We start from the raw sequence: 17,989 nt of genomic DNA on the forward strand, positions 1-17,989 counted from the left end.
ACAAAAACGGAGGAGCCCAAAAGAAAGGTTTTAAGAAAATTTACAATTTTGTGTTGGGCCGCATTCATACTCACCCTGGGCCACATGCAGCCTGCAGGTGTGGGTTAGACACCCCTTAAACCAATAAAAGGGTGAAAGCTTCAAACCAGTCACCCAAATCATTGAGGCCAGGGACCACCAATGCCAGCCTTTCTGAAGTCACAATTATATCCCCATCTGATTTTATCACACATAGAACAAGGAGGGCTTTGAACTCTTACTCTGCTAATTATACCTTCATGGTCTTGGAGAGGCGCCTAATTTATTGCAGCATCAGTTTATAAAATCAGACTAGTAACATCCACAAAATTAGTTTGAGAATTAAAGGAGAAAGTGTGTCAGAAGTAAGTGTTGAATAAAAGCTGGCTACAACAACTGCTACTAGTGAATGTAGTTGTTCTATTTTTTTTATATTATACAATGCATATTGGTCTATTTCAGAAAATCAGAACAAAGTAGAAAACAAGAAACAATAATCATTTTTATTTACACCTAAACTTTTCTTTACAACTTAGTATTTAATCAGGGATTTGCTTTTATTTTATTGGGAGATTTAATGAATTTGAATATTATGAGGTCAGGTCCTGGGCAAGAGTTCTGTGGAAATACTTCTCCACCCTTGATTCAGAAGCACTGCATTAATACAGTCACTAATATTACCCAGCATGTTTCTCTCTGGCCTTGTTTATATACATTACTATGTCATTAAAAAATAATGCTGGAATCATATGATGAAGATAATTTAATATCTTCATTCTTAATGTCACTTTGAAATTGTTAGTATTTTCTCAAATAATCGCATCATCTTTGTAAGTATTGCTTTTATGACCACACAATAATTTATTCATTGACTACAACAGCATTTACTTGAATATTTATTTCTGAATTTCTCCCATTGTTACTGAAATGATAAAGAATATCTTCATTCATATAGTTTCTTTGAAAGTTGAATTCTCTTACAGATGAGCACTAGAGAGAATTACCTGTGTGCGCTCAGTGTGCGGTGACAGAAGCCTTTCTCCCCCGGCTCTGGGACGTCATGTGTGCATGTCCAAGCACCCGTTGGGGCGGGGCGAGGGGGACAGGTTGTGAGCTTGCTTCCCGAGTGAGCCCTGCCTTCAGATTAGGTCGCACTCCAAGGCGCAATTTTGACTAAATAAGTGGGTTCAGCAGCTTTTCATTCAATGTCATTAACTTGGTGTTTTATTGGGCTGGTGCTATTAACATAAAAGAAATAAGAGGAGTTGATTAAAACATGAAGATGCCCGTATTCTAGGGTTACCAAATTGTATCAAGAGTTACCAATTGTACCAAGTCACAGGTTATGAAGGCATCAGTAACTTCTGTCTAGAAGATTGATAAATGCCTGGTGTTATATTCTTATAAAATAACTTTATGTGGCAGATATTTTTATTGCCCTTGTGAATTCTTCTATTAAGATCGGGAATTAGGAATTATTCTCTTTTCCTCTTCCAGGTTTTACCTACATTGTATATAATGGTATAGGCACTCTCTATCCCTTCTTTAATATCCCCAATTTTCCCAATATTCTTTGTCAGGAAGTGACATTCCAATAGGGGAGAGTTTCTTAAGCGATGGAGGAAGGAGAAAGCAGGCTGGCTATGGGACTTAGTGGTCATCATTGTCACATAAAAGAGTTTGTGCTCCCTAATAGGAGCCACCATATCTAGTAAAATGGCTTGCCTTTAAATACATTATCTTTAGTATAGATTATAGATCCAGGCTAGATTCTTCAATTATATCATAGTAGGAAAAAATATTGATTTATATCATAATTTTGTAAATAAACACATATAATGAATTCAATAAAGGCATTTTATATATATTTAATTATGTTATATTGTTTTATAGATAAATTAATATGATTTTAATTTCTATGAAATCATTTTTGATGATGTTAACTTATGACTTATATTAAAATTGTCATTAAGATCTCCCCCCTAGATCTGAGGGTTAGTTGGAACTGTTCCATACCATTTTAAAGATGTTTCCTTTTAAGTCATACATGAAAAGTCAAAAATTAAAAATTATAAATAGTTCTTCACTAAAAGATAATTTTCTCACATTTTAAATTAAAAATTATTATTAACCGCCATTTAATATGCTTACTTAATTCTAGATAATTAATTATGGTTTTCTTTGGGCCTTGGGTTCAGCAGACACACTTGGGTTAAGGTGGCTAAGAACTATGTGCTGTTTAGGCCACTGAAGGGAATAGAACTCTCATGACCACGGCCGAGGATTCAGCAGCACACCTCACACATCACCTTCCAATCAACCACACTGTCACTTTAAGAGTTTTTCACAGCTCATTGTTAAATAATGGAACTTGGAGTATTAACTTGGCTCATTTGGGTATTTCTATAATGCCTCTCTTATTCATTCTTTGAGATAGAAGAAAAAGTCATGAATTCGGAATCTTTTAGATTTTATAGTAGGTTTTGAAATGCTGGGCAAGCCAGAAATAATCATTTCCACTTCATCTCCACTTCATCTACTGTGAATATCGTGGCTCACTCATAAAACTGTGATATGCGCCGAGCAAAAATCTCCTTAGAAATCAGAGCCCCCTCTTTTCTAAGCTATTCAATATCAATCTTAATACAAGTAAATAGAAAACTTTTCTGTTTTTTTTTTCTTTTCTGGTAGCTTTGTCTATTTAAATCAGATATGCCTCCAGAGAACAAAATGGTATATTTTTGATTCATTAACCTACAGAAGTTTTCTCAAGAGAGAGAATGGGAGACAGAAGAAGCCACACTAAAGAGCTAGAGTTACAAAAGCTGTACGAGGCTAACTTCCATTGTTTGCAAGGGGAGCAGGGACATTTTTCATGTATACACACAAGTACAAAGAGAACTAATGGCCTCAATTCTCCATCTTTAGCTTTATGTCAGATGTAAATATGGAGCACAGTTTCCCACACCTGAACAATCTTATTAGTCAGTTGTAGCAGTTTGGGAGTAGGAAGGTCAAGGAGTCAAGAAGGATCTCCAAGGAATACTTGTTATGAACTTCTCCTAGTCTGGAGCTGATGTCCATTCTAGTGGGCCCCAAATTATCTCTTGAATGATTATAGTTATACTGTTATTCAAGCAACATATAATACAGTGTACTTCATAAGATGCCACAAGCATCAAGGCAAATTAACAGAAAAGACAACGAAAAAGATGGATGTGGGATTCTCAGTCATATACTATCTATTACCCAAAAGGGACTAGATGAGTCAAATAATCAACATCAGACTCTCAACATTTCAGTCACCAAGGGAACAAAAGTAATGGCTATGTGAACAAGACACATTAAGAACCAGCTTAATGCAGACACCAGAACAGACGTAGAGAAAAAAAAATGTGGAAACAGAGTCAGTGCCATTCACCCTAGGAATCCAGAGAAGTGGGTCTGGAACTCAGAGGTCCCAGTGCTTTTGCAGGGAAGACTCAGCTCTGCTGTGTGAGTTCACTGGGGCATTTCATTGGAACTTCAGCTGTGAACGTTGCAGAAACAAAAGCAATTAAAAAGAATAAAAGGCCTTTTGTCTGTGAACATTACCAGGAAACTAGACTTTGGATTTTGGAAGACATTGAAAAACTGACTGCCATATTTAAAATACAACTGATGTATAAAGGAAAAAAACAGACGCAAGATGACCAAGGTTACAGAGAGTCTGTTGATGGTACAAAGTCTGCAGTTTTCTCACATGTTGATCATCTCGACAAGGGCCCTACTTATGTCAGGGCGAAGAGCTTGTCACGGTCTCCAGGGTGATCCCTCACTTCTTGCGGCTCCGCAGTCCAGGACCCTGCCAACACGCTACTGTGCCTCTCAAGTGATAACATTTGGAAAGTAAAGTTGATTTTCAGAAAATTGGTAAGCAGACCACTAGTGCCAAAGAAGTTGAAGTAGTCTTTAGTCAAATGGCTTCTGGGATGGGAAAATTATTTTAACTAACTTGCCCTCTCATATGAAAATATTTAGTTCCTTAGATATGATTTCTCTCTTTTGAATGGTTATGAACAATGTTGCACAAGCTCACTTTATTTTTTTTCAGAAGGTTAATTTGAAAGATGTTATATCCATTCTGGTATGTTTACCCTTTTTTGGAGAACCCTATTGACATATTTGGGCAATGTTTATGAAGTCTGTGTACAAATGATCATCTATTTCCTATTTGAATACATTCGTCATTGAAATGAATTTAAGACTTTGCAAAAGTGCTTATTTTTCGTATTAACTATAATACAAATTTTAATATTTGATTTTTAGGGTACAACCTAGTCCACTTAAAAGTGATAAATTGGACGATAAAGTTAAAAGAATTGGTCCACACATAGAAATTTTCCAAGTGTTCCGGAAGAGGAACAAACTTATAATCACCAAAAAAGTGATTAGAATGATCACCATCATGCAGGCATATATCAGAGGGTGGCTCGAGCGCAGAAGATTCCGGAGAATAGTAATCAAGGTAAAGCATGTGTTAAATATTACAATACAGTGTGTTTACAGTATAATGTACTTACAACACAATATCTAATGTAGGTTCCATTAAGTCATATTTTGAATAATCACCTGGTCAATGTATGGTTTTTCTGAATAAAGTTCTGTCTACCATGTTTGGATTAACAAAGCGTTAAGGACTATCTACTCTGACGGCTGTGCTAAACCGGAGATTCCGAACAACAGGCCTGGCTTATCCTCAGCAGAACCCAGACGAGCTCTAGCCCTTTTGTCACTCGAGGGCCAAGAGCGCCTATGTTTGCACTGCTTTGGTTTCTCTTTTGCCATCTGCTTATTCCCTGTGAGTACTTAGATGGTGAGTGTGAGTGTTCATGGAGATTAAGTTTCTATAGAAAGTGGCAGAGAGATGATTAATAAAACACAGGGGAACTTCCAGGCCACTTGAGAAACCCATATGAGGTTTGTTACTCAAGAACTGGAGTGGTACCATTCCTCTTGGTTTTATAATTATATTTAGTAGTTATTTAATTGTATTTTAAATATGGCAGTCAGTTGTATTTTAAATATGGCAGTCAGTTTTTCAGTGTCTTCCGAAGTCCAAAGTCTAGTTTCCTTGTAATGTTCACATACAAAAGGCCTTTTACTCTTTTTAATTGCTTTTGTTTCTGCAACTTTTCTTACAAAAAGTAAGTCACAGAGAGGTAATGTAACTTATCTGAAGTTATACATCTAGCCAATGATGTACTCAAAATTTGAGGATCAAACCGAAGTCTGTCTGGCTCCAGAAACTTTAAAACATTAGGGCATTCTGGTAACAATAATATCCAATCATCATCGCAAACTTGTGAATTCCTTTCTTAAATCAAGCTCACCATGGACATTGGAACATCCTGTGAAAATCTGAGGCTAGTTTAAACTCCCTTCTGATCCTGTCAGTCCATTCGTGTGTGCTCACATCAGGGAGATGATAGAGAGAACCATGGTTGCATTCGTAGGAGGAGGTACCAATTCTCTGACAACCAGGCATGGCCACAAAGGTTTTACAGAGTGCATTGGAAGGAAAGATGATTCAGTGATGCAGATGGCCAAGACTGTGTACTTCATCTTCATGCTAAGCAATCAGATATAGAACGACTGAGCGAGGGCTTCAGATAGCAGTACATGTCATTATTCTGACCTCGGTCAGGGGACACGGAGAAGAGGCCTGAAAAAGGGAGGCAGCCTGGGAGAGAGGCATGTCCTAGTAGCTAGCATGTCCTAGCTACTTGTACGTGGCCAAGGGCTTCACTAACTCTAGTGAGTGGTGAAAGGGATACAAAAGTCATGCCTAGTGTTATTTGTGGCTTGTATATTTAAATGTGTGTTTATGTATGTATACTCTGTGTGATAACTACTCAGAATATTCCATTTTTATTTCATTGTCTATAGATTTAGTTATTTGCAAACCTTTTCTTTTTGTTTTTATAAGGTTTTGAAGGAAGATCCTTTGGGATATTGCTCTGCATAAGTGTTTAGACAAGTTTATAGACTTCAGTCGATGAATGTGATCAAGATAGGTCTGGAACATTCTTTAAAGTTAAACTGTAAAAAAATTGCTGAAATATTGCACAAGGGTTAAAAATGTCAGCACAGAAACACCTATCCCATAAACTGATAAAAAAGATAATAATAGAAAAATAGGGTAGGAGACACGGGCTAGTACTTCTTAGCAGGAGAACTGTAAATGGCTAGTAAACATGAAAAGAGGCTACTCTTGCTAGAAAATCCAATAAATTAAATCCCACTGAGTGTTATATGGTAGTGGAATTCTCCAAAGAAGCAATTACATAGTTTCCATTACATATTTTTAAAAAGCCATAATCATATAAAAAAGGCAGACTAAAAATGCATACTAAAGCTATTTTAAGTGTTGAGGTATGATGGTAATACATTTACCCTTTGAGTCAACAGGGAGTAAAACATTATAATCAGTAATTTTCAATGAGTCTTATATAATAATGCTATTATAAATATCAATTTCTACCTTTTTTGATAAATTCTGTCTTGAGAAATTTTTAGAAATGTAAAAATTTACATACTGAGGTGCACACAGCATCATAGCTGAGGCACATCTCCCTGCAGAAGCCTGGCAGGGAGCCAGGCTACAAAAAGAACCACAACTTGACCATGAAGACCTCTGGGGTAATCCTCTGAATGCCTCAGATCTGAGGTTTCCCTCATAAGATGTGTCCCCCAAATATTTATTAAAGTCAGAGGGAAAGGCACCCAGCTAGGCTCCAGTGGCGGCAGCCCAAAGTTCCTACCCTCTTCGCAGATGTCATTATCTACCCAAGTGGCACATGCCAAGCAGGGGCCTTTGGCTAATGCGTTTAGGGCACAACTAAACATTGCTTGATTCTTAATCATAAGCAAAGGAAACCTACTGACCTGTGTAAGCAGAAAGAGACTGAGTAGAATATTGGGCAGAGGTCTGAGAACTGAACTCACAGACAGGAGGGGATAATGAACATAGCTCCTGGGACTCCAGCCAAACCCTGCCCAGAGAGAGCCTGATGTGCGTGCTGAATGCTGGGTGCTCCAGCCTCCACAAATACTGCTTTTGAAAAATGGATGCTGTAGCCACGCTTGCTCACCCACACAAATAGATTTTCTACTATTTTGCTTTTAAAAGCATTATAAGTTTCGATACAAAACCTGGGGCTGGTGTAGATGATGGATGGACTTTGGTGCTGTCTGCTTCCTAGCAATAGGGGTCCTAGGTCATGGGCATCTGGTCTGTATCTCCAAACCCTAGGAGGTGGGTTCTGCCTCCCACTGAGATTCATAGGATGGGGAACATTCCAAAAGTGTGACCAATTCCTCATTTATTTTTTAAAAATGACAAGAACCTGTTGAACAAAATGGAGATTAAAAATAGACATTGGAAAATTATTAAATGTTGAAAGATATTGACAATTATTCAGAATTTGCCTGAATTCTGATGGCATTCAAATGGGAGGAGTAGGAAGGAGACGAAAGTGGTGACATTGAGCAAATTAATTTTTTCATTCAAGAAAATTAAGCAATATTTTAATGATAATTTTGCTAAATTAGGAAATATAGAGTTAAGCATCACACTTAAAAATTTTAGAGAAAAAAATCACAAAATTTTTTGTGAAGGTAAGAAAAATGGTAAAAATAACCTTTAAGGAGTAACACAAAGCAAAATAAATGACAAAAGCTAGAACAATGGTCAGTGTTATAAAAGGAAACCTACCAGGAAAGAAACCAAAAGAAAAATTCACAGAATGGTGAAAATACTAAATTTAAGTAAATTGAGAGTGATATAGTGTATACACAAAAGTGTGGGCTCTGCAGCGTTCCTGTTTTGATTGCAACACCAATTCTACAACTTAATAGCTCTGGCACCTTAGGAAAGTTATTTAAAGATTTGATGTTTCAGTTTTTTTTCACTTGGAAAATGGTATGCAAAGCACATCAGAAGAAAGCTGATTCAGGAAAATTCATGACCTTTAAATACATGCTTAAAAATAATTAAAATAGTGAATTAAGTCTTTAATTCAAGAAGTTGAGAACAGGGGAAAAGGCTAAGAAAGGAATTAATTAAGTTATACAGAAAAATTAATGAGCTAGAAGATATAAAATGTGAAAATAATTAAATTGCTAAATAAAATGGAACTGGCTATATAGAAAACAAAAAATATCCTAAAATAGATGAATACTTTAATTTTTAAAAGTCTATTGCAGTGAAGAAAATTCATAGATAGAAAAATATAGTTACAGATGAAGAACAAGCTGATAAAAGAACATTTGCACGTGTTCTAAAAAGAGTTAATTTTTTTAATAGTCAAAGTTTTTAGAAATCAACAAGAATAACCTGAAAAAACCCAGTGAAAACTAGGTAAAAGGCATAAACATAGAGTTTTCAAAAGGAAAATACCAAGATTTTAGGACCCACAGTGTATATCGCTTAGGCAAGAATCATTCAACACAAAATAATATTTTAATAAAATTCTACTTTTTTTTCTTTTTCTGGCTGGGTCAGCTACATATAGAAATCAGGACATTAACTTAAAAAGCTACTGTGAAAGTGTCCATCACTTACAGCTCTGTTCTACAGGAAGTACGAGTATCTGATGACAAAGAAACTCACTGGAATTCTTTGAACTTCAAGGACATTGTCTTACTGCATACTGTATGCATTCAACCAATCTGGGCCAGAAGCAATAAGTACATCCATAAGCCAAGAAACAGAGTGAGATAGATAAAATAAACGGGACAAAATCAAATTAAATATAAGTAGCAGAAATAACATATGGAGCTTTACTGTCTATGTCACTATTTTATAGGCTTTGTACCATGGGCGAAATTTGAGAGCAGTCATCAACATATACTGCAGACTGATCCATCGCGTTAAATATCGACTTGGTCTTTGGAGGACAAGACAAATTATAAACTTTATAGAGTTAGAGGAGTGGATGGATAGAAAAAAATGTAAGTGAAGTCTTTTCTGAATGATACTCTTTTGCAGAGAGTAATTTTATATTCCATAATATAGTTATGAATGTACCAATATAGTAATATGTATTAAAGTATGTACCAGGACCTTATGATTATTACACTGACCATCATTTTTTCCCCACTCACATTATTTCTAGCTACAGACTTCCAAACCACTAACTCCCCCACTCTTTTTACTCAGTCTTATCTTCATCTCCCAAACTCTGTCACTAAATTCATTTTTTGATCTTATAGAATCTTGCTTATTTTACTTAGTTGTACTTTCCCTGATTTCTCCTCTTTGATACATAACTGTAGATTACACTATTTTTGCATTTAAAAATAACCTTTTCAGTTTGAAAAAACAGAAACCTCATGTGGTTATGTTTTCCAGTCTGAACTCTGTTGGTTGGTTTCCAGCTGAGAGTCTGAGTTAAAGTCTTTTTTTAAAAATATATTTTATTGATTATGCCATTTCAGTTGTTCTATTCCCCCCTTCATTCCCCTCGACTCTGCACACCCCCCCCCAACTATTCCCTTCTTTAGTTTATGACCACATGTCTCAAGTTCTTTAGATTCTATATTTCCCCTACTATTCTTGCCCTCCCCAGTTTTCTACCTACTGTCTATGCTATTTTCTGTACCTTCTCCCCCCTTCTCCTCCTCCCACTCCCCTGTTTCTAACCTTCCATGTGATCTCCATTTCTATGGTTCCACTCCTGATCTAGCTGTCCTCTTGGTTTGCTTTTGTTTTAGGTGTGGTTGTTAATAACTGTGAGTTTGCTGTCCTTTCACTGTTCATATTTTTCATCTTCTTTTTTTATATAAGTCCCTTTAGCATTTCATATAATAAGGGCTTGTTGATGATGAACTCCTTGAACTTGACCTTATCTGAGAAGCACTTTATCTGTCCTTCCATTCTAAATGAAAGTTTTGCTGGATACAGCAATCTTGGCTGTAGGTCTTTGGATTTCATGACTTGGAATACTTCTTTCCAGCCCCTTCTTGCCTGTAAGGTCTCTTTTGAGAAATCAGCTGACAGTCTGATGGGAACTCCTTTGTAGGTGACTGTCCCCTTATCTCTTGCTGCGTCTAGGATTCTCTCCTTCATTTTAATCTTGGCTAATGTAATTATGATGTGCCTTAGTGTGTTCCTTCTTGGGCCCAACTTCTTTGGGACTCTCTGAGCTTCCTGGATTCCCTGGAAGTCTATTTCCTTTACCAGACTGCCTCCACATACAGTGTCACGACCCAGCGACTGAGTTGCCCTGCACTGATGAACACCTAGGGCTCCGCTCCTCATATGTAACAGGCACAAACAGTTTAAAATATGGCTCAGGAAGAACTCAAAGCCCCAGAGCCAATAACTCTAAGTGACCGAGAAATAGCGAACCTCTCAGACGCACAGTTCAAAATACTGGTGATCAGGATGCTCACAGAACTGGTTGATTATAGTCACAAATTAGAGGAACATATGAAGGCTAAACTAACTGAAATTAAGGGAAATGCACAGGAAACAAATAGTGATGGAAAGGAAACTGGGCCTCAAATCAATGGAGTGGACTGGAAGGAAGAACGACACATCCAATCAGAAAAGAATGAAGAAACAAGAATTCAAAAAAATGATGAGTAAAAGTCTTAAAGAAAGTGAGGGCGGAAGAATGCTCTAGGCAGAGGCAGAAGCAGGCACAAGGGTAGGAGGGTGGGGGCAGTTACCGTGGGAGGAAGCTGGGAGACTGAGGTGCTGGATGGGATTTGTGCCCCAGTGCAGCCCACAGTGAGATGGGAGAGGTTGCCGGGAGTGGGGACACGGGCTGCCTCGGGCTTTGTAGACCACTGGGTTTGACCTTGATGGAGCTGGGAAGTCTGCAGAGCACTATGAACCAAGGACTATGGTGCAATTTAGACCCGAACACATCACCCTGGCAGTTTTTTGAGAACAGACTGACAGGAGGCAAGGATGTAAAAAGCTCCAGTCAGGACCAATGGTGCTCTTTCTACTGTAGACTCCGAACAATACAAGAGAATTAGCTATATTAATGATTTAAAGTATTACCAACTTAATCATCATTTGCATTGAGGTCTAAAGTAACTCTAGAATCCATAGAATTTGCAAGTTGTTATTGGTCTTCATGTTTTTTAGAAAATTTTTCATCTTTTACATATTTTGATTGCTAATTGGGTGCTAGCTGGCAGATATCTATACACCCTTTTAAGTACCTTTCAATGACCAGAAAATTTCATTGATTTTCATGATTTAAGTTTTATATCAACCCTAATTTAACCTGCCTAGAAAATTTATTCTGCTAGTGTGTTGCCAAATATTTGCTTTTAGCAATTAAGATACAGGTTAATGGCATTGTTATCTATCAACCTAGTTACAAAGCCATAATATTAATATGTGTGTTAATCTGATCTAGTAAGAGTCATCTGAAATGGATCAATTCAAGGAAAAACTAATAACTCAAGGAGAAATGTATTTACTTTAACATATAAGTAAAACATGATGTTCTTTGTGTTAATTTGGGTTTCTCTAAAATCAGTTCCTGAGATAAGAATTTAAGTACAACTAATTTATTCATGTGTTAATTCCAGAAAATACCATTAGCTGAATGGGGATGTGAGACAGGGAAGGCATGGAAACCAAAAAGGGTGGATTATCAAGCAGATTATCATGTGAGCAATGGGAGCTTAATTCCTCCAGAGCACCAGTGGCAAACACAAGGCCTGAGGGCTGAATCCACCCCTCCACCTAGTTTTATCCAGCCCGGCACCTTGTTTCTACCCGGCAGCAGTACTGAGCTCTTGCTTAACTGTTAAGGAATAGTTACATTTATACAGTCCTAAAATTACATTCAGCCCTTTGAAGGCAACTTCGAGGCTGATGTAGCCCCCAGTGAAAATGAATTTGACAACCTTGCTCTAGAGAACAGTTCAGCCAACTTGCCTCAAGTGCTGGGTCTTTATTGACTCCATGCCTCCCTCTCCCCTCCCCCCTGTCTGTGGCTGAGGGCTGGTCCAGTGGGGCCTTCAGTTCCTGGAGCTTCTGGCCAGCTGCTCAGGTGGGTAGAGTGGGGCCCAGCAGCCAGTGGGAACTCCTAGGCAATGAAATGCAGAGGATGGCAACTAAAAGTCAGGCCAGCATGCCCAGAAATGTAAGGGACAATACAGTATGGATGGGGGTACCAACAGCAGATCCTCTAGTTTGTTTATTTGGAATGAGAGAAAAAGTCATAGATACACTAAACATGAACTGATGCTTACTTTGCTGCTGTGTTTCAGGATCTAGAATAGCTACTCGTTTTTAGTCAATCACTAAATACTGCTTGAAATTGTCAATGTCTCATGACTGTCCACTTCAATTGAATGAGTGAACGAATGAATAGAAAGTTGAAATCCACATGGTTTTGTGCCAAGATGATACATTAATTTTGCTAGAAATCTCTCTTGGGGCCCTTTGTCATCTGGAGCTCATATTTCAGAATGAAAACTGTACTGATGTAAAGCCTGTCATCCTGTATACTAATTATCAATTAGCTAATCCATATACTTAAGAATAGTGATTCAATATCACCGTTTAAAAATGAAAAAATAAAATATTTATGGAGAACTACACTTGCAAAATTGCAAGTGTATGTGTCAATCCATCAATGCTCTTGGTCATTACCTGACCCCTTGCTAATGCCAAGTATGGGAGACAGACAGGTAAGGGATGACCCACCTGAGTCATTTTCTGTGGTAACCTTGAACTAAGAATAGTCAAGTACCCTAAACTAAGAAGCAAGACTACAGGAAGTCAGTGAAAAAATAGATATCGGTCCACTTAGGAGCCAAAGCAAAAGTAGAAAAATCAGTTCAAAGAGGAATCAGCACTTCAAGTAGTTAGGGTGTGGGTAGAAGTCCAAAAGACATAAAAAATTGGGGGAATGAATAAACACTGAATACTGAAACGGTCAGTAGAAGGCCAGCCTCCCAGAAATCTTTGTACAACAGCTGGGTCATAAGACGTAGTTTGAGCATTCATGTCTGTAAGGTCTGCGGACTGTGGTCGTGTGCACCAGGCCAGAGGACTCCAGTACCTCCTTGGGGAGGCGAGTGCACGTTTCACCTCCTTCCGACCTTCTGTAGGAGGACCACCCAGTGCCGTTCCAAGTGTGGAGGCTTATCATTAGACATAAAATGAAAACCGGGGTTCAAGTTCCTTCAAGTCTAGAGGAAACTTTTTAGGTGGTTTGTAGCTGAAATATTATTTATAAACAATATTTCCTTTCATCTTTTCTTTTTCCTTTAGTCTACGAAACGATGTTTGCTAAGAGAGAAGATTGGCAAGGACTGCAAAGAAGTGAGCTCGTGAAGTACTTCAATGACTGTGGCCATTTCCCAGTTCAGCAGCAGGTCGACGAGGTTTGGAGCCTGGTCCACAGAGGCAAGTCATTTCTCAGCTGTTGGGTTTATTTTCTTCATTTTTCCCTTTCTTTTTTTCCTTCCTTTCTCGTCCCTTTTTCTTTCCTCCCTTTCTTCTCTTTTATTGAACTTGTCTTATAAATCATTTTCCTCAAATTTATTTTATCTGTTTTGAATATATATGAAGAAACAGGTTTAAGAGTTAAAAGTTCATTGTATGAACTTTTCTGAGGTGGATGAAGGAGGTGATTTTAGCTTTTTAAGCTTATAATATTTTTTTTTGCTGTAAGTTGTACCTAGCAGTGTATTTTATACCACCATATTTTAAATACTGATGCTATGAGCTTTCTTGTGGATAGTTAGATTTGATACTAAAAAACATAAATGTTTAAGTGTTATGAATTATTTCAATATAATAGCACTTTACAGTGAGAAATGCATTTGTTTTCCAAAGAGTACATACACGAAAGGCTACTGTTATATGAAAATATGTAAATGCATGGACATTCCTCCTTCTCAAAGCGCTTGTAACGAGGTAGAAATTCTCACTGGGATGTGCGAAGTCTCAGTGAATTTTCCTTTACTCCTGGAGGTTATTCACAACCTTTCTTCCTATAGTCATACTGTTGTCATGGCTTGCTGCCATATTGAGAGCGGATGGCATGGCTGTATCCACAATTTAATTGAGAAAAAAAGGCAAAGAAACATATCAGGACCTTTTTAAATGGAGGAATAGGGCTCATGGGCTAGTAGGAAGGTGTGTTTCAGGTCCGAGTGACAGAGTGGAAGAGTCATCGAAGGTTTGAAGTTCTTCTCTTCTTTTGTTGGCCCTTAGTGTAAATGTACCTGATTCTTTACCTACGGGCTTTGCTTTAACACTGCTGTATCCCTAGCATCTAGAATGCTTTTCTGGACTCTTAAACGTGTGTTCACAGCGTGGCAGAAGCATCCAAATCACTCTGCGCTTTAGTGGCCATGATTAGGTTGTCTATTTGTTTAAGCACCTTCGGTCCTGATGGCAAAAACATTATAGAAAATTTGGGAATCTGGCAATATATAAAGTTACTAAGAAATGTCAACTATTAACGTTTGAAGTCTATCCAAAGACACTATTTGTGTATAAGACACTGTTTTTATAAAAATTGAGGCTATTTTCTACGTTTGAAAATCTTCTCTTTTCCTTAAAAATACTCATAAGTTTCTAAGTCATAAATACCTTTTATAATACAATTTATACTGAGTAATAATCTATGGTATATTTACTGTTGTATGTTTAAATTATTTCTATTTTTCTTTATAATAAGTAATAAAATAAAAAATTTAAAAACAGCAAAATAGAATTAATCAGGCATTTCAGAAATTTATACTGATTGTTGTTGATAATTCAAAATATAAGTTTTTATTTTCAAATTAAGTTCTATAAAGACTTTTTCTCTACTGATTATTTTGAGGTGTGTTGTAAAGTCTTCATTTGGAGCACGGCTCTGGGATTAACTTGCCTGGGTTTAGCTCCTGGCTCCACCGCTCACTAGTTGTATGTCTTTGGATAACTTATTTCTGACTTGCCTCATTTTTTTCAACTCTAAGAGGAAGATAATACTATCTAAGCCTTCAGACTATTTGTTGGGAGGTTTAAACAAAATAATTCACATAAAATGTATTTTCCATATTAAGTGCCCAATAAACATTTGCTAGTATTCTGAAATAATGTTTAAGTATGCTTAATTATAAAAATAAATGTTGATAGTTATTTTGAGAATGTTTAAATTTTGAACCTAATTTTATAGTGACCCATTTTTATAGAGGTTATTTATTGAATGCTATTGAATGCCATCCATTGGTTCCCCTCTCCGGCCCATGCCATCTCTAGTGACTTTTGTAATGACCTGTATTCTGGAGGAGGTGATATGCTCACTTATGCTCATTTTAGGAATGAGACCTAAGATTTAGAAAGAGACTTTTCTGAGCTCATTAATAGACCTGGAACTTTTTCCTGGTCTCTTCAAGTGAAGTTCACTGCTCTTTCCATATTAAAATGGAAGACACTTTAAAAGTCAATGTAATGAAAAATGAATGATTATAACATTTTTGACAGCAAGGACTGCCTTTTATTGATATTTCATAGACCAGCTTAATGTGTTGCAATATAGTAGCTTTTCTTAAATGACTGAGTCTATTACATTTCTCATAAAAACCAAAATAAAAAAAAAGCTTAGTTTAAAAACACTGTTTTATTATAATGCCTAAAATTGGGAAGCTTTACATTATAGAAAGGAGCCAAATTAACATAATTTTAAATATATGTCCAATTACATTGCTCCAAAAGAAGTTAGAAAAATTCTTTTGATGCATAAGAAACTTTTATTTAAAATGGTGGTATTCTAAATAATGAAAAGAAAAAATATGAAAAATGGAGCTAAATTAATGGTTTTCTACTTGCTTCTAGAAAATATTCCATTTTTAAGAGAATCCGATTTTGTGAATTTCAGTTTGTCAGTCAACTTCATTCATACTACCTTCTTTGATTGTGGATAATAGTTCCAGGTGTGCGACCTACGCATTTTTCATTCAGTAGAATATTTCACCTAATGCATATGCAGTGAATTCAATTAATTAACTTCTTTAGTATATGACACCAGGTAGGTCAAATTCCTAAAATTGTCTGTATGTGTTCAGGTATTTTTAGCTCTTTAAAATTCTTCATTCTTATCACTATGGTAACAAAAAAAATTGTGACCGAGGACATGATATTCATCTGAAAATCTTCCTTTGAAAGGATGAAGCAACTCTAGGCTGCATGCACAAGCTTATCTTAAAATCTGAATGCTGTGGCAACATGAAAACCTTCCTTGATATTCATGGAAATCTTAATGAATGAAACTAATAACAATAGAATAGCATACCTGAAAGTAAGGAAAATAACACATTGTGGTTCTATATTATCTATTCTCACATCTGCCTAATTTTTCAGAAATGTAAACTTTGAAGATTCCCCAGTATTTCTGAAACATGTAAATAGAACTATTTGTTTATTGTATGAAATTAAAGTGTACAGCAAACAACCATGAAGAGAAGTGTATTTTCACTCTGGAGCCCTAGACAAAAAAACCCTTAAGAAACATTGAAGCTTCTCATATGTTACTTAAGTGGATACATGCTATACATCTGAATAAACTATGGCCTGTGGTAGAATGTGGTCTATTTCAGACTCTCTGACTAGTTAGTGGCCCACTTACTGTTTGTGCCCCCCTATTCCTTGGAGCACAGGGTTTAAAAAGGTAGTAGAGGATTCTAGAGTGGAAAAAAAGTGAGACACTGGCACATCCTGGCGGTAAAGGATGNTAGACAAAAAAACCCTTAAGAAACATTGAAGCTTCTCATATGTTACTTAAGTGGATACATGCTATACATCTGAATAAACTATGGCCTGCGGTAGAATGTGGTCTATTTCAGACTCTCTGACTAGTTAGTGGCCCACTTACTATTTGTGCCCCCCTATTCCTTGGAGCACAGGGTTTAAAAAGGTAGTAGAGGATTCTAGAGTGGAAAAAAAGTGAGACACTGGCACATCCTGGCGGTAAAGGATGATGTGTTAGAGGTAGCCTGTTACCTGCAATACAATTAACCACCTTCTCACATTATATTAAAATTTTTTTTAAATACACACAAAAAGAGATAAAATGAAAAATACTGGAAATGTGGTCTTCCAGAATGACATGAGGCTACTCACTGGGGGTCAACTAGAATAGGTGGCCGTGTCTTCTAAAGGTCTTTTAGTGCCACCATTAACATTGGAGAAAGTCTCTGGCAGTCTGTCTTCCTTTTGTATGCAATAAAAATGTGATCACCCTCTATTTTTATGTTGCTGGTACAAATCTCAGTCCATGGACTCCCTGTTTTTCTGTGAGGAATTAATTTTTATTACTAGCTTCTAACTACCAGAATTTAATTTCAGTCCATTTGGCTTCCATTCTCTTTTTTTTGTGATTGCAGCTGAACAGAGATGGAGGGCATGTGTGTGATGACACAGCATGCGGAGTGTCCCTTTGACCTGCAAGATCATTTGTGAACACAGGTGTTTCCTAGTACGTAACAAATCCCACAGACTGTGTGGCTAGACGACCAAAGTGGGTGTGGATCATGGATCGCTTTGTGTTTACCATACATTGGGGCCGTTGAAAATGTTGATCTGTAGATTCATGTTTTTCATGAAATTTGGCGATTTGTCAATCGTTTTTGCACATTTTTCTTTCTCTTTTTTCCTCCTAGGACTCCTATTAAACCTATATTAATGCAATTAATGTTATCCTAGAGGTCTCTGAGGCTGTTTATCTGTTATTTTTTTTAAATAGTTGTTCTCTTCCTAAAAGTACATATCTATTGATCTGTCTTCAAGTTTCACTGTTTCTTTCTTCTGCCTTCTCAAATCTGTTGCTGAGCCATGTTGCAAGTTTTTCACTCCATTGTTATATTTTTCAATTCTAGAATCTACTTAGTTACTATTTACACATTATATTTATCTTGATAATCCTCATTTTTGAGTAATTGTCATATTTTCTTTAATTTT

At 36.7% G+C, this 17,989-nt stretch overlaps 1 protein-coding gene across 1 annotated transcript in view; it reads left to right on the forward strand.

Moving 5' to 3' along the window:
• The window catches only part of IQCM (IQ motif containing M), a 246,894-nt gene that overhangs the window by 124,608 nt on the left and 104,297 nt on the right, over nucleotides 1-17,989 (forward strand). The window contains exons 9-11 of the mRNA XM_037058235.1: nucleotides 4,327-4,525; nucleotides 8,868-9,012; nucleotides 13,310-13,444. Coding sequence (XP_036914130.1) covers nucleotides 4,327-4,525; nucleotides 8,868-9,012; nucleotides 13,310-13,444 — 479 coding nt within the window. The remainder of the gene's footprint in view (nucleotides 1-4,326; nucleotides 4,526-8,867; nucleotides 9,013-13,309; nucleotides 13,445-17,989) is intronic.

The sequence above is a fragment of the Sturnira hondurensis genome, unplaced genomic scaffold, assembly GCF_014824575.4.
Source record: "Sturnira hondurensis isolate 20B ecotype Veracruz unplaced genomic scaffold, ASM1482457v3 Scaffold0010128, whole genome shotgun sequence".
In the NCBI taxonomy this organism is placed as follows: Eukaryota; Metazoa; Chordata; class Mammalia; order Chiroptera; family Phyllostomidae; genus Sturnira; species Sturnira hondurensis.